This window comes from Octopus sinensis, linkage group LG16 (genome assembly GCF_006345805.1).
Source record: "Octopus sinensis linkage group LG16, ASM634580v1, whole genome shotgun sequence".
NCBI classification, from domain to species: Eukaryota; Metazoa; Mollusca; class Cephalopoda; order Octopoda; family Octopodidae; genus Octopus; species Octopus sinensis.
The window spans coordinates 5,721,354-5,746,860 of record NC_043012.1 but is presented as its reverse complement, the minus strand read 5'-3'; the positions used below and the strand labels follow the sequence as shown (position 1 = coordinate 5,746,860).

General features: G+C 38.4%; 1 protein-coding gene across 2 annotated transcripts in view; it reads right to left on the bottom strand.

Annotated features, from left to right (window-relative positions):
- Positions 1-22,954, bottom strand: part of LOC115220412 (tyrosine-protein phosphatase non-receptor type 13) — a 278,782-nt gene extending 255,828 nt beyond the window's left edge. The window contains exon 1 of one of the 2 annotated variants that reach the window (XM_036509865.1): positions 19,911-22,954. In XM_036509865.1, the coding sequence (XP_036365758.1) occupies positions 19,911-20,620 (710 nt within the window). In that variant the 5' untranslated portion in view covers positions 20,621-22,954. The remainder of the gene's footprint in view (positions 1-19,910) is intronic. The other variant, XM_029790532.2, reaches the window with a different exon arrangement.
- Between the last annotated feature and the right edge of the window lie 2,553 nt (positions 22,955-25,507).

Below are 25,507 nucleotides of genomic sequence, written 5' to 3'. Positions count from 1 at the left end.
CTGAAATTTTAGGGGGAAAGGAGTTAGCTGATGGCGTTGACCCCTAATACTTATTTTATTGATCCCGAAAGGATGAACGGCAAAGTCGACTTCGGCGGAATTCGAACTTCAGGTCAAAAATTCTGCTAAACATTTTGCCCAGCGTAACAATAATAAAAGACAAGATGGTCACGGCTGAAACATAGGACTGGCTCGATGAGAGCTGACCTGTGTGACAAACAACAATAAGAAACGTGTAAATTACGAGCTGAAGAGAAAGCTTCTACATGGACGCTCGAGCAGCTAGAAATAGCAGACAAATCATTCTCTGTTGTCTTTAAAAACATGTAGGACACATCATCATAAAATACTGTCATGGCCTTAAATATATACTGCTTGGATAAAAGAGCTTGGGACACTCTTCATAACAATAAACCAGCTCGATCACAGATGACCTGGGGCTAAATAATGGCAACAGCAACAACAATAGCAACAAGTACTAGTGATTTTCCAAGTTAATATTGATTTTTAACAGAAGGAGCCAGTCATTCCAAGAGAGATCACGAGTATCTACACGCAAATTCTAAGTGTTTGTTTGTTTTTGGGATTCGTTAATTTTTTTTCTTTGTCTTTTGTGCGTTTTCCGCCCCAGTCGCTTTTTCACTTCGTAAAACAATTCATGCAGATAATAATAATAATAATAATAATAATAATAATAATAATAATAATAATAATTTGATGGCATGCACTGCTCTCTCACTCAATAATAATAATAATAATGGTGATGAAGAAATAATAATAATAATAACAATAGTGTTGATGAAGAAATAATCACGTGGAGAATACATAAGGGTTTATAAATTAAGACAATGTAGTTTTATTCTTCATTCGTTTAGCCGCCTAAATTCAGTTCTGATTAAGTGGGCACGTCTGTGACCCAAGACACACACCCCAGCCTTGGCTATCCCGCCGAGGGAATTTATAAAATTTTAAAAATTACTATTTTTCAGATATAGTTAGTGCCTCAGATATAGTCATCCAATTTGTATCTCGATGTTCTTTTCTTTTTTTTCTTTTGAAGACGGTAGGGATGGGTATGAACAGCCGAGTGAGATTGGCGGGGGGAGGGGGCTACTTCTAGCGCGCGCACACGCACACACTACAAACGTGTGTGTGTGGTGTATTTTATTTCGAATTAAAGAAAAATATGTGGAAGTAAGTCGTTTCAGACAGCACTAAATAACGATGGTAAAAAAATGTACTGTCTCGAACACCAGACAGCTTGCAACATGACTTACACACCGCCGCCGCCACCACAAACTCGACACTTCATTCGACGTGTGTAATGTCTGTAGTATCATGTAGGAGGGGAGGGAGAGGAAGTCTCTCAGTGTGAACAGTGCGTGTGTATAACCGTATGAACTTTCACATATATACGCGCACGTACACGTGTGTGTACGTGCGCGTATATATGTGAAAGTTATATATATATATATATATATATAATATATATATATATATATATATATATATTCCATGCTAGCATAGGTTGGACGATTTGACTGAGAACTGGCGAACCAGATGGCTGCACCAGACTCCAATCTGATCTTGCAGGGTTTCTACAGCTGGATGTCCTTCCTAAAGCCAACCACTCCGAGAGTGTAGTGGGTGCTTTTACGTGCCACAGGCACGAGGGCCAGTCAGGCGGTACTTGCAACAACCACGCTCAAATGGTGCTTTTTATGTGCCACCTGCACAGTAGCCAGTCCAGCAGCACTAGCAACGACATGTTTTTTCTTGTGCCAATGGTACAAATGCCAGTGGAACGACGCAGGTAACGATCACGCTCGAATGGTGTTTTTTACGTGCCATCTGCACGAAGACCAGCTTGTTGCTCTGGCAATGGTCTCACTCGTATGGTACTCTTAGCGCTCCACTCGCAACGGATGCCAGTCATCGAATTTGATTTCGATGGACTAGTTAAACAGATAAGCTCTCCATAAGACCTTTTGCTTAATAATAATAATGAAATTATTGTGTACAGTGCTCAGGTGCACTACAACTTATCAAAGGTGCATGTACAGTATTCGATATAACAGGTGTATTGAATATTTATGTTCAATACTGGGCACATTCCATACACGTGTGCAAACACACACACACACACATATATATATATATATATATATTATATATATATATATATATATTGAAAGTACCCAGAATAAAGCTAGGATGTGTGTGCATATATATATATATATATATATATATATATATATATGCTGATATGACACCCCAATGAAGGAACTGGAGAGTCTTGGCAAACTGATCCCTGGACGCAGGGAGGGCATGTGGCTGATAATATACATGCATACACACCTTCTTGAGTCATGTTGATTCATAAGGGGTGGTTTTCTGGTTTCCATGGCGTACAAACTCCCCACCTGGATGGGACGCCAGTCCGTTGCATGGTTACTCGTTTTTCCCGACTGAGTGGACTAGGCCAACGTGATACGAAGCATTTGGCTCAAGAACACAACTCATTACCTGGTCCAGGAATTGAAACCACAATCTTATGATCACGAGTCCAACACTCTAACCACTAAGCCACCCCCCACCCCCAAGTATAACGAGTGAGAATCGATTGCACAGATTGACCCTCACTTTAATGCTACTAAGTGCAGGCAAGAAGAAAAACCCTGCAGAGTCAAGGATCGGTTTACATAGTCACTTGACGGGTCACTCTTATTCATTGTCTTTGGTCACAAAGAAACTGCCATCATAATGCACATGGAATAATGTTGCTCGTTTCTTATTGCAATTCCTAAGTCTGGCTTATTTTCCAATTAGCATTGTAATTTCTTCCAGCTTTGTGCATTGGGGACTGATAGGATAGCGAAGGGCTTGGAACTTCATTGCATTAAATTTCATTGATTACAAAAATGAGAGAAAACTGAAAAGATTACATTATAGTCAATGCTTAATATTATTTTAATTATCCAAGTAAATACAAAACACAACTGGAAGCATGTTTTAGCCTTGTTAGACCTCTTCAGTGACGCACAGATTTCACAGTATCTTCCAAAGTAATGTTGAAGAATCACCAAGTAAATATATAATGTTTCACACACATTGGTATAGAACATTAGAGTATTTTAAGAAAAAAATAATCAGACACCATCTACATGAAAACAATAACTATATATATAATATATAATACACACATACATACACAATGGAATGGATCATTTATATTATCTAACCACAAGTTCTCAGTAGTTCTTTGAATTACCAAATCATTTTACTCCACAGGCAGGTGCACCCTCAATGTAATTTTCAGATGGAATCAGCATGAATACTGCATGACAAAACTGGCCTTTTGAATTACAGGTGCAATCCATTTGATGGGCTCTTAAACAGTTTCAATGTACCCCAATTTCACGCACAATTCTTGAGCTGACTCGAGACTATAGAAGACGTCAGCTGCCCAAGATGCCACACATTCGTATAGAACCAGGGGTCACCTGACTGTGAAACAAACTTCTTAACCATACAGCCATACTTCAATACTGTGCTACTTACACACAAACACACACACACATGTAATATACACACAGACGCAAACACACATGTATATGCACAAAAAAAAACACATACATATTCATACAGTGGCATACTGAGCTGGTTTATACTATTCATTTTGGAATCTTTTTTTATGAAAATCTTGCACTAAAAGGGGGGGGAGGGGAATCAACCGAGAGGAAAGTCTGGAGTGTGAATTAACATTTTTTCTTTTTTTACCAGAAATTTAACAAAGTGAACCCAAGGCAACCATCTTCACTTATGCATCAGTTTCTAATACAGAGAGGGGCAGAGAGGCAGGGGGAGAAACTACAGTGAAGAGATACACATACAAACACATCAATGTGAATATACATATATATATACATATGTACAGGGGTTAGACAAAGTAATAGAAACACCTTAAAATTTCAAACAAATTTATTTTGATATGGAGTAGGACCGCCTCTGGCAGTAATTACAGCTTCAATTCTATGGGATATGGACTCATAAAAAGTTTGAATTGTTTCCAAAGGAAATTTTGTCCATTCTTCAGCTAAAACAGTTTCCAGTTTTCTTGTAGTAATGATGGTGGAGGATATCGACTCCTTACTTGTTTTTCTAAAATGCACCATAAATGTTCAATAATATTGAGATTTGGGAACTGTGGTGGCCAGATAAGATGCTCAATTTCACTAGAATGTTCCTCGTGCCATTCAGTAACAACTTTTAGCTGCTCTGCTTCCCCCTTTATGGATTGGGCATATTATCCCCTCCTTCAGCTTGCTTGGCAGTCTGCCATTTACAAGAAAGCACTGGAAGAGAATCTGGAGGGGTTTTGCCAGGATATGCTTACACGATATGAGGAGGATTGCTGGGAAACCATCAGGACCAGAAGTTCAGTTTGCATCCATCTCATCTATGGCTAGTAGTATATTTTCTTCGCTAATGTCGATGTATTCCATCGTAACTGCCTCGCTGGTTATAAGTGAGGCGGCAAAGAAGTCCACAAGTTCGTTCACTTGTCCATTTCCAATAGGGTGGTAAAATCACTTTTGAAGTGGTCATTCTGTACCTCACTGATCCTAGTTGGACTGTCTGTGAGGGAGCCATCCTTTTGGAAGAGGGTTCCTATCTTGCAGCGTACTGAGGCTGTTTCTTTCACGTAATGGAAGAAGGCCTTTGGGTTTGACTTAATGTTTCTTATAACCCAGGCTTCTTTGTCTGCTCTCTCCCTCAAATAGGATGATTGCTGGAGCCTTTTTACAATCTCCATCAGTGTTGTTTTTAGGCGGGACCGTACGCTACTTTTGGGATGTTGGTCGAGTTGATTTGCAACCTTCGTCTGTCATCTCATGAGGATCTTCTTCTCCCTTGGAACCTTCTTCATATTTGTTTTAGCCTTGTGCTCTGAGACATATTTCTGGCATATGGCTTGCACAACAGACATGAAACATTCTAGTTTCATGTCAATGTATGGTATGGAGAGACATTTCGGCCAGTCCTGTCTGAGGATCTTTTTTTGGATCGATTTCCAGTCTGCTTACATATATATACATATATCATCATCATCATCATTTAGCGTCCGCTTTCCATGCTAGCATGGGTTGGACGGTTCAACTGGGGTCTGGGAAGCCAGAAGGCTGCATCAGGCCCAGTTTGATCTGGCAGTGTTTCTACGGCTGGATGCCCTTCCTAACACAAACCACTCCGTGAGTGTAGTGGGTGCTTTTTACGTGCCACCCGCATAGGTGCCAGACGGGGCTGGCAAACGGCCACGGACGGATGGTGCTTTTTACGTGCCACCGGCATATATATACACACACACACATATATATATATACACATCATCATCATCATCGTTTAACGTCCGTTTTCCATGCTAGCATAGGTTGGACGATTTGACTGGGGTCTGGGAAGCCAGGAGGCTGCACCAGGCCCAGTTTGATCTGGCAGTGTTTCTACAGCTGAATACCCTTCCTAACGCCAACCACTCCATGAGTGTAGTGGGTGCTTTTTACGTGCTACTGAAACAGGTGCCAGGTGAGGCTGGCAACGGCCATGATCGGTTGGTGCTTTTTACAGGCCACTAGCATGGAAGCCAGTTAAGGCGGCGCTGGCATCTGCCACGTTCAGATGGTGCTGTTTATGTGCCACAAGCATGGGTATCACAACTACAGTTTACATTTGATTTTTATTTTGATGGTGATGTACTTGACTCAACAGGTCTCCTCAAGTACAGCAGGTCGCCCTACAATCCAAGGTAAGCACAGCAGGCTGTCCTGTGATCCAAATTACTTTGGATGGGCTGAGGCTGCTATGTGAAGCTGGTGCAGGAAACAGCCATGTACTCACGTTATTTATCGGGTCTTCGCAGTCACAGCATATCTCTAGAGATCTCTGTGAGGTCCAATGTTTGAAGGTCATGCTTGACCACCTCATCCCATGTCTTCCTAGGTCTACCTCTACGCTGGATTCCTTCAACTGTTTGGAAGTGGCACTTCTTCACACATCTCTCCTCATCCATCCGTAGTACATGACCATACCAACGCAAACGTCTCTCTTGCATGCCACATCTGATGCTTCTTATGTCCAACATTTCTCTCAGGGTGCTTACACTCTATCATGTGTGCACACTGACATTACACATCCAGCGGATCATGCTAGCTTCATTTCTTTCAAGCCTACACATGTCCTCCACAGTCACAGTCCATGTTTCACTGCCGTGAAGCATGGCAGTTCGCACACATGCGTTGTACAATCTACCTTTTAATCTGAGCGAGAGACTCTTTGTCACCAGTAGGGGTAGAAGCTTTCTAAACTTTGCCCAGGCTATTCTTATTCTAGTGGTGACACCCTAAATATATATATATATATATATTATATATATATATACACACACAGATGTATATTATATATAGGGAGAGTTTAAGAAAAAAACAAGACAATATACATATATATACACATAGATGTATATGTATATATATATATACAGATGTATATGTATGTATATATATACAGATGTATATGTATGTATATATATATATATATATATATATATACACACAGATGTATATGTAAAGATATATATACAGACGTGTATATATATATATACTCACACAGATGTGTATGTGCATATGTGTATATATATATATATATATATATATATATATATACACATATGCACACACAGATATATATGTCTGCAGATGTTCAGAAGCAGAGACACAAACACCCCCCCACACACACACACACACAGTGTTCATGGATGATAGTGTGTGTGTGTATCAAGCCCTGATGTTGGCATTTAGTCACAGGTCAGCCTTGGTCAAGTGTATCTTAGATAAAAGGCATCCTAGCCATGGCTCTGCTGTCTTTTCTTTTGTTTCCATCTATAACAGTATCTGTAAGAACTATAATTTAAAATATGTCTCTTTTTTATGAAGGGAGAACATAATGAAGGACTTTGGCTGCTAGTTCTAGTAGCTTGAGTGACCACATAGACATAATTTGGCTTCAGTTAGGATATACATACATACGTGTGTGTGTGTGAACTAGAGTATGATAGCCTAGTTCAAACATACACACATGTCTAAGTTCCCATAAAGAGATAAACACATGCACATATGCAGATACACACCTGTATGTACTTTTGTTTAATGCATCCAATATAATATGAACTGGCCCCTCTCTAAGAATCGAGAATCTAATGCTCACAGCAGGATTTAACTTGTGATAGATGTGGCTGCTATTTCTAGCAGACTGAGTAATTGCACAGAGGATCCTTCAAAAGCTCAGCAACAATGTTTTTGTTGTTGCTTAACCCTAAGTAAACATCAACACCCAACACGTGTTATGATCAAAGACATTCTATCTATGACCACCCAAACCTATTAAGAGTCTGTAAGACTTCATTGACTGCTATGAGAGAGATTTGGCTATTTATAACTGGTCAAATAACAATAGAAGGGGCTCCTTTGGTTGTGAAGAGTTGCAAGGTAAATTTCATCAGCAAATTCTTCATATTATTGCTGCCTTGTCTATAGATTAAATTGGTAGCATAACCGTAGCACCTTTTGCTCTCTTTGCTTTTGGTAATATCACCAACAGTGCTAATGATTTAAAATGGTACTAGTACTCTGTCAGTTACCATGACAAGAATTCTAGTTAATCTGATCAACAGAACAGTCTGCTGGTTAAATTAAAGAGCAGGTGGTTGAGGACACCACAGACACACATACCGTTAATGTAGTTCCCAGGGAGATTCAGCATAATACAGCATTTGACAAGATTGGCCTTTTGAAATACAGTTACAACTCATTTTGCCAGCTCAGTGGACTGGAGCAATGTGAAACAAAAGTCTTGCTCAAGGACACGATGTACCACTGAGAAACTAAAATTATTAGCTGAACACCCATAACCACTAAGCCACAAACCCTTTCATTACCAACCCAGCTGAAACCAGCTCTGGCTCTGAGTACAAATGTCTTGTTTTCATAACTTTTAAATTAAAATCTTCCACCAAACCTTAGTCACCATTTATGTTCCTAACACTAGCTAAGTTGTTTTACTAAATTCTTTGTTATATTTAAAGTAATTGAAAGAAACAGAGCATCTCAACAGAAATACAGTAAGGAAAGGGTTAAAAGCTACACAATGGACTTATGGAACAGAACTGCTGTTATGGACCTATCTGTTTTTACTTGTTTCTGTAGAAGCTTATACTATACATCAGAACCTTCTGGCTGCCCCTGGCATGTCTCTCAGCACCTATACTGTGTGTGTGTGTGTGTCTCTCTCTTTCTCTTTAATTGTTTGTTTCTCAAATATGAATCTATGAATACATAAACAGCTGATTCCAAACCAAACTGTCCACCGAGAATGTTTCCTGTTTTCACTGACTTTGCACAAGACCATATAGAATGGACAGCTGACATTTACAACAAAACAAGTCTTTTTGCAAGTTCTCCCAGATGACGATGTAGGTGTGTTTATTTGGTTTGCATTAGCTGGGGTGTTTTCATAGGAAGATTCTAAAAATAGAACATTCCTATCAATATAAGTATGATCTTTTGCTGTGTCATTTACTTGCTTCAATCATTGGACTGCGGCCATGCTGGGGCACCGCCTTGAAGAATTTTTAGTCGAATAAATCAACTCCAGGACTTACTTTTTTATAAACCTGGTACTTTTTCTATCAGTCTCTTTCGTCAAACTACCAAGTTACTAGGACATCAACAAACCAACACCAGTTGTCAAGTGGTGGTAAGGGAATACAAACAGATATATACATATATGTGATGGACTTCTTACAGTTTCCATCTACCAAATCTGCTCACAAGGCTTTGGTCAGCCCAGGGCTATAAAAGAAGACACTTGCCCAAGGTGCCACACAATGAGACTGAACCCAGAACCATATGGTTGGGTAGCAAACTTCTTACCACAGCCAATGCCATTAAACACACACACACACACACTTATATATTTGAAAGAAGCAAAATGGCTGAGTCATCAATATGAGATTTCATTACCAGCTTACAAGCATTGGAAATACACTGTAGATGTTTATTTGCATAGTTCACTGGAAATAAATACCAGATCATGTGAATGTTACCTATGATAGGCTGATCTTCAATCCAAAGGGCAATTTCTCACATTTGCTTAACAGCATGGAACGAGAATTAAATGCTTGATATTACAGACTCTGGAGACTTGTTTTTTTTTTTGTTATTTTATATTGTAAATAAAGATACACCTAGCTTTTAGAAATAAATATTAGATCATGTAAGACAAATTTCTCTGATAATGGACATGTGTCCGACCTAAAGGGAATTTTATTTCATTTGCAGGAAACCATCAAAGAAAAGACAAAGGGGTGGTGCTCCTTAAGAACATTTCTGAAAAGTCTTTTATTCTTCAGCATAAGGAATGGGACCAATCAGTTCCATTACTTATGTTGTGTCTGGCATGTATTCTATCAATTCTTTTTGCTGAGCTGCGATGTCGTGAGGACATAAACAACTTCATACCAGTTGTCAAGCAGTGGAGCAGAGATGCAAAGATGCACACACACATGACAAGCTTCCATACTATTTCCATTTACCAAAATCACTCACAGTACATTGGTCAGGCTTGAGGATGGAGAAGACACTTGCTCAAGGTACAATGCAGCAAAACTGTATCTAAAACTGTGTGGTTGCAGAACAAATCTTTTAACCACACAGTCATGTATGTTGAAAATTTTTACATGATATTAGAGTGGCTCAGCTATTCTATACATAGAAACTGGAACAAGATCTATTCATTAGCAGCCTGATATCTGAAAATTTGAGGAAAGTGCATCAACTGTTTGTAGTCCCTTCTTGCAACAAAATGAAGTATATTTGTAAAGCACGGCAACTTTATCTATAAACTAGTGTAAATATTTGATAACCCTACAAATATCAAAGCAAAGCTATTTTTGTTTCTTCTCTCATCGTTTTTCCCAAAAATTGCATCCCTTTGAGACTGGAATTCCCTTCTTACTCATACTTTCCTTACAGATATCAACCCACAGAACGCCATGCATCAAATTTCCCCTGTCTGAGAGGAGCTGAAAGGCATGTAAGCGCTAATCCCTCGTTCTTGGACCAAATAATGTTTAGCCCTTTTTTTTTTTTAATTATTGTCTGTAAAGAGTTGATGCTAGCTGGGTACATTTCTTATTGTAACTTTTTCTAATTATCACCTTGAATTATCTTCATATGAAAAGGGGTTTTGAGATCTTTACCATAAAAACATGTTCATTAAATATTTGGCACCTCTCACATTGTCTTTCTCCTGAAGTTATACAAGGTTGTTCCTCCTGGTAGAATTAGAAACTAGATCTACCAAATCAAACTTAATGTTGGGAAGAAGCACATTAAATCATGTAGTCTGAAATACACAGTGTGAGAAGACAAGATGGTCACAGGAGGACAATTCTCGATCAGAGGTCTCAGTTTGCTATATATTCCAAAGAATATATTGCTATATATTCCAAAGAATAAAATATCCTTTCTATTATAGGCACAAGGTGCATGGTTCTGTGGTTAGAGCATTGAGCTCACACTCATGAGGTAGTGAGTTCAATTCCTGGAGTGAGCTGTGTATTGTGTTCTTGAGCAAGACACTTTATTTCACATTGCTCCAGTTCACTCAGTGGTAGAAATGAGTTGCAACACCACTGGTGCCAAGCTCTATCAGCCTTTGACTTTCCCTCGGATAAAATCAGTGATGTTGAGAGGAGAGGCTGGTATGCATGGGCGACTGTTGGTCTTCCATACACAACCTTACCTGGACTTGTGCCTCAGAGGGGAACTTTCTAGGCACTATCCCATGGTCATTCATGAGCAAAGGGGGCCTTTACCCTTTATCCTTTACAGGCACAAGACCTGAAACTTTGGGTGAGGAGCTTGTTGATTACATTGCTTCCAGTGCTCAACTGATAGTTATTTCATCAACCCTGAAAGGATGAAAGGTAAAGCCAACCTCGGAAGAATTTGAACAAAGAGACAGGCAAAATGTCAGTGTGCCAATGAATCTACCAGCTCATTTTCTTAAAGAATAAAATATCATAAACTATATTTTAACTTATCCTACCTTTGACAAGACCCTAACTGCAAGTAAATGAAATAGGGCCGAGAGGAGTTAAAATGTTAGTGCAAGGAGCCAAGAAACTCAGTGTTTGGTGATGTAACAGTGTCATAACTGATACATACATATACAGCTGAACAACTGATTTATTATGTCGTAAGTTCAAGTCTGAGACAAGTTTTATATTGTGGCCATGAATAATATGCATAACAATTCTTGCTCCAGTTCACTTGATTGACAAACAAAAAGGGAACTCCCCTGTCTCACTAGATCCACTCTATTTCACAGCTGAGTGCCTAGGTGTAAGAAGGGCAGCCATGCAGCGGTAAAAACAAAAATAAAATTGCTCCAACAGCAACAACAAAAAGTCATCACTACCCATGTGGAAAACTCTCTAAAGATAAATTTTTTACATGGGTAAAATAAAAAATAACAAACACAATAAATAAAAACAAACAAGGTCTTATTACGACAGAGAGGGAGGAAGAGAAGGAGAGAAAATGAATTAAATTTCCAGCTATTGTTCTTGAAGCAGATATAAGGCATGCAGGGCTCAGTCAGGTAACCAGGTGTGATCTACTGATCTACTGCTGCCACCACTACACTGAAGACCTGCTAGAAATAACAACCAAAGAGTTTTTTTTCAAATTTCTCCCTATCATTTTGAATAAAATGATCCGATAGTCTTTTGCGGTTTAGCTCTAAGTCATTTTGTTGTTCTTGTTGATTTCAAAATGGTAGGTGTCCAATGAGCAGCATACACCTGACGATGAAGGAGAGCAGCTCAACAATAGGAGTAACTAGCAAACATACACACACTTGAAGCAAAATCTAGCTTCCAGCAACTTGATGGGAAGTGGCCCAGAAAGAAGACTGATGCAGTAACAGCGGCAGTATACAAAATGATACAAACAGACAAAGACTGGCATGCAAAGGAACTGCAAAGCTTCGGGTTTGCAGCAGATGGCAACTCTCAAAATTTTTTAGCATAATACTTCATAGTGATAGGCGCAGGAGTGGCTGTGTGGTAAGTAGCTTGCTTACCAACCACATGGTTCCGGGTTCAGTCCCACTGCGTGGCACCTTGGGCAAGTGTCTTCTACTATAGCCTAGGGCCGACCAAAGCCTTGTGAGTGGATTTGGTAGATGGAAACTGAAAGAATCCTGTCGTATATATGTATATATATATGTGCGTGTATATGTTTGTGTGTCTGTGTTGGTCCCCCCCAACATCGCTTGACAACCGATGCTGGTGTGTGTACGTCCCCGTAACTTAGCGGTTCGAAAAAGAGACCGATAGAATAAGTATTAGGCTTACAAAGAATAAGTCCTGGGGTCGATTTGCTCGACTAAAGGCGGTGCTCCAGCATGGCCACAGTCAAATGACTGAAACAAGTAAAAGAGAGAGAGAGAGTAAAGAGTACAGTTATCAGTAAATGCTGACATATAATCAAAAGCATTCCAGCTTTGACCATCCCATCTGTTTTCCTTTTGGAATGTGCCCTTTTTTTTTCTCTCTAAGATAATTAGGTGTAGTTTAAAAGTAATTTCATTACTATTCAAGCAAAAATAAATTAAGCAAACATAGAGCCCCCACCACACACATACATCTCTCGTTAATTCATTTCCATTAAGGATGGCTTGAGGTGTTATGATAGTAGGCAATAAAAAGCTGTTTCAAGCCTTACAATCAGCTGATTGGCAAAGATTCATGCATCAACACACAATAATTTCTGGTCACATGACTGAAGACCCTTTTACTTGTTTTGAAACACTGGACTGCAGCGGATATGGCTGCGGAAACTGCACTGAATAGCTTAGTCAGACAAAGCAACCTCAGAAATTATTCTTTTTTAAGTTTGTATTTATTATATCAGTCTTTTTTGCCAAACTGTTAAGTTATAATGATGTAGACAGACCAACACCATTGTAAAACAGTGTGGGAGCAAGCACAATGACATGCATGCATGCGTGTGCACACACATGCACATACACATGTACGCACGCAGTCACACACACACACACACAAGTATTTCATAGGCATAAACTGAATGTATTTCCACACAGTTTCTTATTTCTTTACTATCCACAAGGGGCTAAACATAGCAGAGACAAACAAGGACAGACAAACAGATTAAGTCGATTACATCGACCCCAGTGTGCAACAGGTACTTAATTTATCGACCTCGAAAGGATGACAGGCAAAGTCGACCTCGGCGGAATTTGAACTCAGAACGTAACATCAGACGAAATACAGCTACGCATTTTGCCCGGCGTGCTAACGTTTCTGCCAGCTCGCCACACAGTTTCTGTCTACCAAATTCACTCACAAGGCATTGGTCTGCTCAGAGCTCCAGTAGAAGTCACTTGCCCAAAGTTCCACACAGTGGGACTGAACTCAAAACTACATGGTTGTGAAGCAAACTTCTTAACCACAGTCATGCCTGCACCTGACATGCAATTCTTTTGCTTTAGTTTTGTCTTGTAAGAAATAGCAGCTAAATCTCCTTCAAGTCACACCCTATCATCTAAAGAAAAATTAAAAGAAGGACGTAAAAAGCACCATCTGATCATGGCCGTTGCCAGCCTCGCCTCGCCTCCGTGCTGGTGGCACGTAAAAAGCACCATCCGATCATGGCCATTTGCCAGCCTCGTCTGGCACGTAAAAAGCACCCACTACACTCATGGACTGGTTGGCGTTAGGAAGGGCATCCAGCCGTAGAAACATTGCAAGATCAGACTGGGCCTGATGCAGCCTTCTGGCTTCCCAGACCCCAGTTGAACTGTCCAACCCATGCCAGCATGGAAAGCGGACGCTAAACGATGATGATGATGATGAAATGGACATATTGGATGATATAGTCCTAGATACACTGTGTTTAAATAAATGATGGGATGGTTATGACTGGAACGTCTCTGATCATAGGTCTGCTAAATCAAAACTAACTTGGGGTTAATTAATAAGACAAGCAAAAACTGATCATCCCAATTGATTGGCATTTGTAAGGGGAGTCCAATGCATGGGTGTTAATAAGATAACAAACAGCCAACCCAAGGTCATCAGTTTTTATCCTGTCATTAGCACAACTTAGGGCCAAGGCTAAGACACTTAATCAAGCAAGGAACCTAGCCTAGTAATGTAAATTCTACAAGTGTTTTGTTAACTTGAGATGCCAAGTTCAGCTCTTGCCTAGAGTGCAATAAGAAAAAAATGGCTGGCTTGCACTGGTTTCATCATTGAAATATCATCAGGGAGAAGAAAGGAGTAAGGCAATAGCTATCACCCATTGATGGATACTTCTTTTCGTCTACAAGACTAGAAATGACTCCATGTCACGTTAACAAAGAGTAACTAACAAAGGAAAGAAGGAACGAAAGTACAAAAGGTAGAATAGGATGAGATAAGAGTCACCCTGTGAAGCGGAGAGCAAATAGAGCGATCGGACACTACAGGATCAAGCTAGGCTGTAAGACTTGCGAACGACCTGCTTCTCACTTACCCATGTACTGCGGATGGAATCTTAGCATCAGTGCAGCTATATGCATAAAACAATATGGAGATTCAGCCAGTATGTTAAGATGAATGCAGCAGAGTGAAAGATGAGAAAGACGTCAGTGACTGCAATATCAGATTTGAGTTTGCAGGCGCCTGCAAAGCACTGCATTAGAAAGACAAGTTGAAAAATGAATCACTAAGAGAGGGAAAAGCTCAACTGACAATATTAAGGTACATTCATAAATGTATGTATATGTGTGGGTGTGAATGTGTGCGTGCGTCTGTACACACACACACACACACACACACACACAAAACACATTTTGAGTATTCCTGACACATGCACCTTTAACGAAGTGCCCAGGCATGACATAGTGACAAAGTTAGCCCCTTGAATTGCCATTACAGCAGACATTATAGCAAGAAAGGAGGCGAGAGGGGACAGTCTCCCCAAGGAGCAGGTGTGAAGGGGGCACAAAGTTTCCGCCCGATTTCTGAGAACCTTTGCTAAGCCCCTGAGTTACACAACCCATTCAACGGGCTTACACACAAAATATCAGGTCTATATAAATAAAGCTACGGCAAAAGACATTTGCTCAAAATGTCATGCGGTGGGATCGAAACAAGGCCTTAACGATTGCAATAAGAACTGCTTTAACCACTCGGCCATGCACACACACGTACTCTACATACACACACATACACTCCCTCACATATACTGTATACATTACATTCTCATTATACTCACTACATATACAAACATACACATTACACACAATATATACGTGTGTGTGTGTGGTGTGTGTCTAAGTACACATACACACCTAACCTGCAACCCTCTATAATTATATAGATAGGTAAGGTGATGCATATATATATACATATACATACATAACATATATACGAAGACACACATGTATATATGCACACACACACGTGTATGTATGTATGTATACATGACTATATGAATTTGGAATATTGTATCTTCGTGAACGTGTGTGGTGTGTGTGTGTGTATCTGTGAATGCAGATTTATTTCGGTCTAATCTCAATCTGTCAGATTCTTCTACATCTGTTTATATGTATACATACACACACACACACACACACATCTATGTACTTAAGCTTTCATATCATTCTGTCAGCTAGACTTTCTACTTCTGTGCTTCCTTTAGGCATTTCTGTGTGTGTGTGTGTGTGTGTCCTGTCAACGACACTTCTCGCATTCGTTTCTATGTATACGTTTGCGTATGGACCGTACGACTCTGTGTGTGTGTGTGTGTGTGTGTGTGTATCTGTGAATGCAGATTTATTTCGGTCTAATCTCAATCTGTCAGATTCTTCTACATCTGTTTATATGTATACATACACACACACACACACACACATCTATGTACTTAAGCTTTCATATCATTCTGTCAGCTAGACTTTCTACTTCTGTGCTTCCTTTAGGCATTTCTGTGTGTGTGTGTGTGTGTGTCCTGTCAACGACACTTCTCGCATTCGTTTCTATGTATACGTTTGCGTATGGACCGTACGACTCTGTGTGTGTGTGTGGTGTGTGTGTGTACATATGCCCTTTTGTTATTTTATATGGGGCAGTTTTGGTCGAAGCCTTAATAGATAGATATAATAAAGATATATCTGTAGTATACATATACATATATATGCATATGTATATATATGTATGTATACATATATATGCATATGTATATATATGTATGTATATATACATATACATACATATGTATATATATACATACATATGTATATATACATACATATGTATATATACATACATATGTATATATACATACATATGTATATAGATATATATACGTATATATATACATATGTATATACATGTATATATATATGTATATATACATACATATGTATATAGATATAAGTACGTATATATATACATGTATATATATACATACATGTATATACATACATATGTATATAGATATATATACGTATATATATACATGTATATATATATATATACATATATATATATATATATATATATATACATACATATATACATATGTATATATATACATACGTAGTATATATACATATATACATAGTATATATATATACATATATATATATAATATATATATACATATACATAGTATATATATATACAATATACATACATATATATATAATATATATATATACATACATATATATATATACATACATATATATATACATACATAGTATATACATACATATATAATATATACATATATAAATATATATATATGTAAATATATATATACATATGTAAATATATATATGTATATACACCTACATATCTATATATATATATATATATATATATATACAAATGTAAATATATATATATGTATATACATATATATATATATATATAAGATGCTTATAATACAGACACTTATCTGTACTTACATATATATATATGTCACATACATACACACATATGTATACGTACGTGCGCGAATGCTGTGTGGGTGAGTGTGTATATGAATGCATGTGAGTATTAGTAAGTTTGCCAGTGCCTTTTATTGATCAACCGTTTCTTTCGATGTCTGCAGCAAAGCTGAGTAAAAGACGATGGTATTTGATGCCATTGATGATAATGATGAGAAGGGGGTTGGCTGGAGGGAGTATGAAGATGATGATGATGATGCACGTCATTTGGGATGCGAGAGAAATAGAGATGAGACTGTTAAAGTAAAAGAAAATATATATGTAAACAACTCCTAAGAAGAAAAGGAAAAAAAAACAGAGAGGAACGAACGAAGTTGAGGAAGGATGGATGGCTCACGTGAACACTAGTTGAAGAGGGAAGCAGCTGAATGAATATGTTCTGAGGTGGGATTGCCCATGTTCGAAGAATTCCAATAGTGGAACCCCGTTTTAGGAACAACAAGCGTGACTGCCTACTTAGTCTTGGAGAAAGAAGAGTAAAATGCGAGAGACAGATCAGCTAGAGAGAGAGAGATTAAAGCTGAAGTAATTTTTCAAAAATATATATTTTTAAGTATGATGGCGATAATAATAAAAAAAATAAACAGGAGTAATAAAAAAAATAATGGTATCAAGTCATTTAGTTCTCCACAAGGTAATAAATAAGTCTGTGAATGGCTGGCGTCCACCAGATTATGACTGGGGTTTGTGAATAGAACATTTTAGTAATAAAATATAAACTAATATCTTTGAAACACACACATATATATACACAGACGTATGTATGAGTGGGCATGTGTATAAGCATGTACATACATATCTATACACACACACACAAACACGTATGTATAAGCATACCTACATAAGTGTGCCCCCTCCCACGACTCTAGGTATGCCTATGTATATGTGCATATATGTCAATTATACACATACATACACTTATGTACATATATCTTTATGTACATATATCTTTATGTACATATATAAAAATTTTACAAACACAAATATATTATATAAATTCTATTTGTATACATACATATACGCACACTCATGCATGCTTAAAAGGTATAGGTGAAAAAAAGGAAGCCTGCCAGCACATATACATGTGTGTACAGAACATGTTTTATAAATAGCGAACGATAAGGGGATGTCGATGATGATGACTAATATCGAAAAGGAATATAGTCAACAAAATCGACCCCTAATACTTTACAATTATTTTATCGTCCCCTACAAAGAATAACAACAAAGAAAGTGACCATTGGGATTTGAACTCACAACGTTGAGGGACGTCGTAGACAAGTGTGATGTGCATGAGTTTTTTTCGCCCACAATCACCAAAATAATTAGCGATCTAAGTTAAATGGCTCAAATGTTCTTTAATAATGGTTACTCTCATTATATGATCCCTTGGCAAAGGGGTTTTATACAGGAGATGAGAAAGTAGGAGATAAGGCATTTCGGTCAGTACCACCTCGTCTCTTTTGAAGATATGCAGGACTGCTTTATCTAATGTGTCTGGTTCTTGATATAATACGTGTTGAGGGAGACTTGGCTGCTATTTCTAGTAGGTCGAGAAACAAGTTAAAGTCTTCGTTGATTAGATAGATAGATAGATAGATAGATAGATAGATATAAAACACACGTAAAGGGTTAATAAGGATTGTAGCATTCATGCCTTCCCAGAAGCCATTAGTAAACCCTAAGATAAATAGTAAAACGGCTCCCGAAAGGGGAACCAAAAATGGGTCGTAGACTCATTTATTTACCGCCGAAATATGTTTGATAATAATTGGTATTATTGATTTCTTTGAAGCAACAAGGCATTAAATTCTTTTGTGTGTGTTTTATTTTTGTCTTCGTAAAAGACAAGGAAATGGGATGTTGTGGTGCACACGCGTGTCTACGAAGAACACGAGGGATGTAAAATAAGGTGGATGTCTTAATTATCATTCATTTTATTTTTCTCTTTTAGGGTTTACAGGGGTACTACGGTGGTACCGTTTCAGAAAATTCATTAATTCTCTTTAGAGAAAGGCATGATAGATTCGCTTCTGTCACATCCATCGTCATCATCGAACTAACTAAATCAAATAAAAGAAATCCAATAAATTTCATTATAGTAGTGATCGTGGTGATGCTGTGCTATTAAGCTATTTCAAGGGTTATATATATCATATGTATATTAAATGAAGACATCGTCAGTACAAAAACACACTAAGCAATCCCTTAAAAAGAAATCAGGATGCTATCTTAAGAGATGACGAGACCCAAGAAGGGGGTAGGATGAGAAAGTGTAAGTATCTGTTATATCTCTCTGTATCATCATCTCGCAAAACTTGGCCATAAAGTGGTGGATCACTTATTAAGTGGCTGCAGTGTATCAGAGAGACAGAGGTGACAATAAGGGTGTGAATATGCACCATAGAAGAAATACACTATATATATATATCAACAGAACCACACGTGTGTGTGTGTGTGTGTGTGTAAGGGGTACCCTTGTGTATGTATGCTTATATATATATATATATATATATATGTATGTATGTATGCTTATATATATATAAGCATACATACACAAGGGTACCCCTTATATATATATATAGATTGCCGTATATATTTACATACATGTACACGCATCCAAATAGATTACTGAGCGGAGTGGGAGTAGTGAATGAAAGAAGAAAAAATATATAAAAATCAACAAAGTAATTAATACAACAGCTTGAGTTTGTCGTTTAGGTGTGAGCATAGATTCATTAAAATAACGATTGTGAAGAAAACATTAGACTCACCTGGCGCCGTTCGCCGTTTCTTTTATCACTGACTTGCCATTTATATCAATGACCTCGTCGTTAACTTTAATTTTACCGTTTTTGAAGGCAATACTCCCGTCTCTGACATCAATCACTTTTACAATTGTGCTACCTTGTCCTAAAAATTGCTTTATTCCTTCTCTGGTCGAGCCGGTGGCATTTACAGAGAAGTTGTCGTAGTTGCCGGCAGACGAAACTGCACAAGTACCCGAATTCGAAGCTCCTCCGGGCGACGACGACCTCACAGGTTTTAGAGTAGATTTCCATGAATCTATAGTGTCTGCTGGTACTGTATCCAAACTCAGTCCGATATCTTCTCCAGGATGGCAGAGTAGATCTACCCTGAATATCTGGTCCTTCCTCGGGGGTTTCGTCGGAGGTGTTGTCCGGTGCGCATCGCTGCAGTGCGTGCCGCCACCCCGTCCACAACCACCCGTGGGGTCATTCCCCAAAGAATACGATGACGGTAAGGTACAAGTGCCATGTCGCTGACCACCCGGGGATTGGTCAGCCTTCGGAAGGGTACCATTCGAATATTTCGGAGAACTTATGTTATGACATGGTAACGTAGCACAGCCGGGTCCCGGTCCTCTCTTACTTGATTTCCGGTTCGTTTTGCAATGTCCCGTACTTCCATGGTTGGAAGACAATAATTTCGTGAAAAATGACTTCAAGTTAAGACTTTCCATTGCTGAGCAGTTTTCGTTGTTTTCGGCGAGTGTCTTGTCCGTAATTTGAGCTCTAACCTAGATGGTAGTGTACTATAAGAAGCAGTAGCAGCAATACAAGACTCTTGTGTTATTTTTCTTGCAGTAAACTTAGGCATTTCCAAAAAACCTGTCAGTAATATCATAATGTTGAAAATTTTCACAAAACAATCAACAAAATTAAATATATTTTCAAATTCTTTAACAGCAACAAGGTAGAATAATCATCATTAATTTTAACTGTAATCATAATTTTCCTTCCGATAAAGGCTTTAAGAATACATTCGATGTTCCCAGCATCAAGTTGCCGTAGCAGACCGAAATATCAGCAGATGTTTCGTTATAAAGCAGTAAGTTCCATTGCATATACAAGGTGTTGCTGAAACACCAGAGACCATACTATTTTATACATACATACATACTTACGTATCTATTCTGTGTGTGTGTGTGATTAGTGTTAATTAATTAGTGAAGTAATTAATCGTTTTCTTCTGGTAGGAAGAATAATGACCAAATTGTAAATATTCTGTGTAAGAGATAGGTTTTCGTTTCACAGAAGCACCAAGTGGTAAATTCCATGACACAACCATTCTGGAAACGTCCACGGAACCAATGTCTTAAAATATTTTCAAATTTTATTATATCATATATATATATATAGATATATAAATATATATATATATATATATGTATGTATGTATATATATATATACACACACACACACGTTCGCTTATCAATCAATATGTTGGTTCAGCATACGAGTTGATGCAGCTTATAGCATATAATATACACACACTAGATACAGATATAAAATAAGAGTCTTTTTTGGGATAACAGAAACTGGTCTCTGTCAAGGGTTCTCTCCGTTCTTTTACTTCCACAGTGCAACAGTGATACTATTAATATATTATGGAATAACTCCTTGATATCTTGATTTTATTTCTTCCGCTCATTTAGATCCTCTCGTGAAATTACATCCTTGTAGGGGTTTTTTTCCCCCTTTCTTGAATGATTATTATGTAATGAAATAAATACTTGCGCAGATCATTAAACTGAATCGATTTGGTACAGAAGCAAGAGCTTTCGAAAGCACTAAGTAGGTACTCACAGTCACACACACATTACATATGAATATATATATATATATATGATGTACGTGTGTGAATATATATGTGTATATGTATTTACAATGTACGATAATATCTATGATCGCGAAATGTATATATATATATTATATAATTTGATTCCGATATAAGATTGTCCTGACTGAATGGAGACGGGGGTCAGATCATGTAAGAACTATTAGTAGCATGTGCGCTGGTGTGTTTGTATGTATGTGTGTTTGTTTTAGAACAGCAGCAGTGGAGGATCTCTTAAAGAACGATGGGAAAGAGAAGGAGAGAGAAGGAGAGAAGGAAATAGAGAGTGGAAAAGGAGTGGTGAGAGGTTACTGAGGAATTGAAGAAAAGACACTTGAAGAGCTGAGATTTCAAAAGGACAGGGGAAGAAGAAAGAGAGATATGAACAAGAACGAGTGACTTAGAAAAGAGAGTGAAATTTAATGGAGTGCCAATGAAGCTATGGTCGAGCGAGCAAGCAGCTAGCACTGAAAATGTATAGAGTGTGTGCAAGTACATGTGTATAATGTATATGTATGAATATACGTGTATGTGTGTGTACGTTTTACGTACTGTGTGTATTTGTGGTGAACATCTATTTGGGCCATGTAAGGGTCTCTCTCGCTCTCTCTCAGCAAACGGCGCCAATTCTGCAGTAGAGTTTATTTTCTTTTTCTTTGCCTATCTTTTTTTTTTTTTTCAATTTCTTTTCGTGGGATGGGGGTATATTATACGTGTGAATTAGTTCTGAAACCTTCACACATATAGTTAGTTTTGTCTTCGAGAAATTCGACTTGTTGTCATTACATGTTCCCCTGATGTGTCACGTAGTTATCTTTTAATCTATGCAGATATGTATATACATATTGTTGTTGTTGTGTTCTATCCTCGTGTACCTTTTACAGTTGTTGTAATCCATCATTATCTGTCGTTGTAACAGTGAGTGACATTCAGAGGCAAGACTTCTACGTTAATGGGTACTTAAACTATATATATTTATATGTACGTACACATACTACACACTGAATTTACATAGATGCACACGTTTATTCACACACCCAAGAAGAGAAGGTAAAGATAGCGTGAGGGAGATACGAAGAGATAAATTATACATAGACTTCTGTTTGTATTTATCTACCAACAGACTTCTGTTTGTATGTATACATGTATGCACGCATGTCTGAATATATGTGTGCGTGTATATATATATATGTCTGTGTGTGTGTGTGTGTGTGTGTATATATATATATAAGGAGAAAAATTATCTAACCCATAAACTAACTAACCAACCAACCAACCGCTTAATTAGTTTGCTAATTCGTCAAGGCAGTGCATGTACGTGTGTGTAAACTTATGCTTACTACCATTACGAGGTGAGCCCAGCTGTAGTGGACCGCGTGGATTTGCAAGGTTGCTAGTATGTGTATATGTATGTGTAAACTGGTTAAAAATATGCCCTTGTTTTGTCTTCTGTAAATAAGTGTGTGTGTAGGTCTTAAACAAATAGTTTTGCGTGTGCATGTTTAAGTAGGGGACTGAATACCCGCGCAACGCGTGTGCGACGTGTGTGTAGAAGCCAGTCAGTCAACATGTGTGTAAGTGAAAAAAAAGTGGTGTTATCTCCGGGCGGCTCTGATTACACACATCTGTAATCGGAGACATTCCAGTGAAGACCATCTCATCGTTTTATATACATTTTAAGACTACATTGCACAACGTGTCTTTCCCTTTTTTTTTTTTTTTTTTTTAAATGGCAGAGTGTGATTTAAGGGATATTTGGTTGTTATTTCTAGCGCGTTGAGCAACGACGTAGAGGCTTCCTCGTTGGTTTATGTGTATTGTTGTTGTTCATTAGCCACGGGTCGGTCCTGACTGACAAGATGTATGATGATTAATTAAGTTCCAATCGTGATCATCCTGTTGTATTGTGTATTTAAGAGGTACATTATACATGCAATGTGCCTGTCCTGATAAATCTTAAAAGACGATAGAACGTGATCTGAGGAAGATTTGGCTGTTGTATTCAGCATACAGAATCATCTCCGTTAGTGACTTATGTGTGTAAAATACACGAAGTGGTGCTGAAGTCATTTTAACTGTTACATGATGGACAATGTAGTGGTAGTAGTAGTACAATCACTACTACCACTACGACTGTTACTAACTACTACTAATGTTGCTTGTGCGAGGCGATCGACGCATGGTGCAATACGCACAAATTATGTATGTATGTATGTATGTGTGTGTGTGTGTGTGTGTATATATATGTGTATGTATGTATATTGTGTTTGAAAAAGACTGGAGTAGCAACTCGTGGTCTTAAATAAAAAGTCTGTGTATTTGAAGCTGCTCGAACACAAAGTGTGTGTGTGTGAGGCTCTACAAACTCGATGCATAAGATTCGTTCGGTTACCAGTGACTCGAGGGTTTAGAGTTTCACGCCAACGTGCTTATCACACTCAATGATTGTGTGTGTGTGTGTGTAAAACTGTATAACAGAACCTATTGAAAGACATTCCCCTGCATTGTTCGTCCAAAGAGTGAAACTAATAAAGGAATATGTAATATAAGTATATATAAATATGTGTGTGTGGTTGTATGTACTTTAAGCTCATACATCTTTACATATCTTCCATTTGTTTCAGTCTTTGGACTACGGCCATGCTGGGGCACCGCCTTGAAGGCTTTAGCGGAACAAATCGACCCCAGTACTTATTTTTAAAGCCTGGTACTTATTCCATCGGTTATTTTTGTCGAACGACTAAGTTACGGGGACGTAAACAAATCAAAATCGGTCGTCAAGCGGTGGTAGGGTACCAACACAATGACACACACTCATATACGACCAGCTTCCTCAATTTCCATCTACCACATGCACTCACAAGGCTTTGGTTGGCCTGGGGCTATAATGAAAGACGCCTGCCTATGGTGCAGCGCAGTGGGACTGAACCCAAGACCACATGGTTGGGAAGCAAGCTTCTCACCTCACAGATACGCCTGCATCTCTAAGCATGTATAAGCCCTGTCCAGGAGATGGCTTTAAACTGCATCCATTAGTGGGACCCCGGTTCAGGAGTTCCAGGAATTTGTGGAGCACGGAACCATCTCTTAGCCACTACTGTTCTGAGGTCTACTCTGACCTGAAGTAGCTGCATCTGTCGGGATCCCAGCCATGGGTTAACTACGATATGTGATGGCACTCCGCCGGAGTGCAGGGACACAGAATTACCCCTGGTTGGCGTTATGGTGCACAGTAGAACCACTGAGAGTGAAGGACCTCTAGCTGTTGTCACTGGATCCTTCTAAAAGAGGGACACTCAAGTAAAACCTGCAGTTTCACATAATTACTGGCCATCTTGCTCTGGCTTGTCATAAGGTACTTATCATAGAGACTCAGTAGTTCTCGTGTTGTACAAGCATTTATCACTATAATCCAGTGACGTTAAGATGTCTCTTTATGTGACCTCATTTGTCGTTCTATTTACTGAAATTCCTCTTGTGACGGATGAGTGGTGTCATCTGCTGACCTAAACCAGTTGCAAGTGAACAGTAAATTAAATTTCATCTGTCACCTCTGCATTGAACCATGCAGGTCTGCAGCGGGTCTAATAGTCACCTGAGAAGTCATGGATGGAAAGGCAAAAATTTCATTGACGATGAGGAATAACAAAGAGACAGTGGTCTGTAAAGACGGAGTATTCACCATATATAAGATGGCAAATTGTCAGAATCATTAGAGCTTTGGATAAA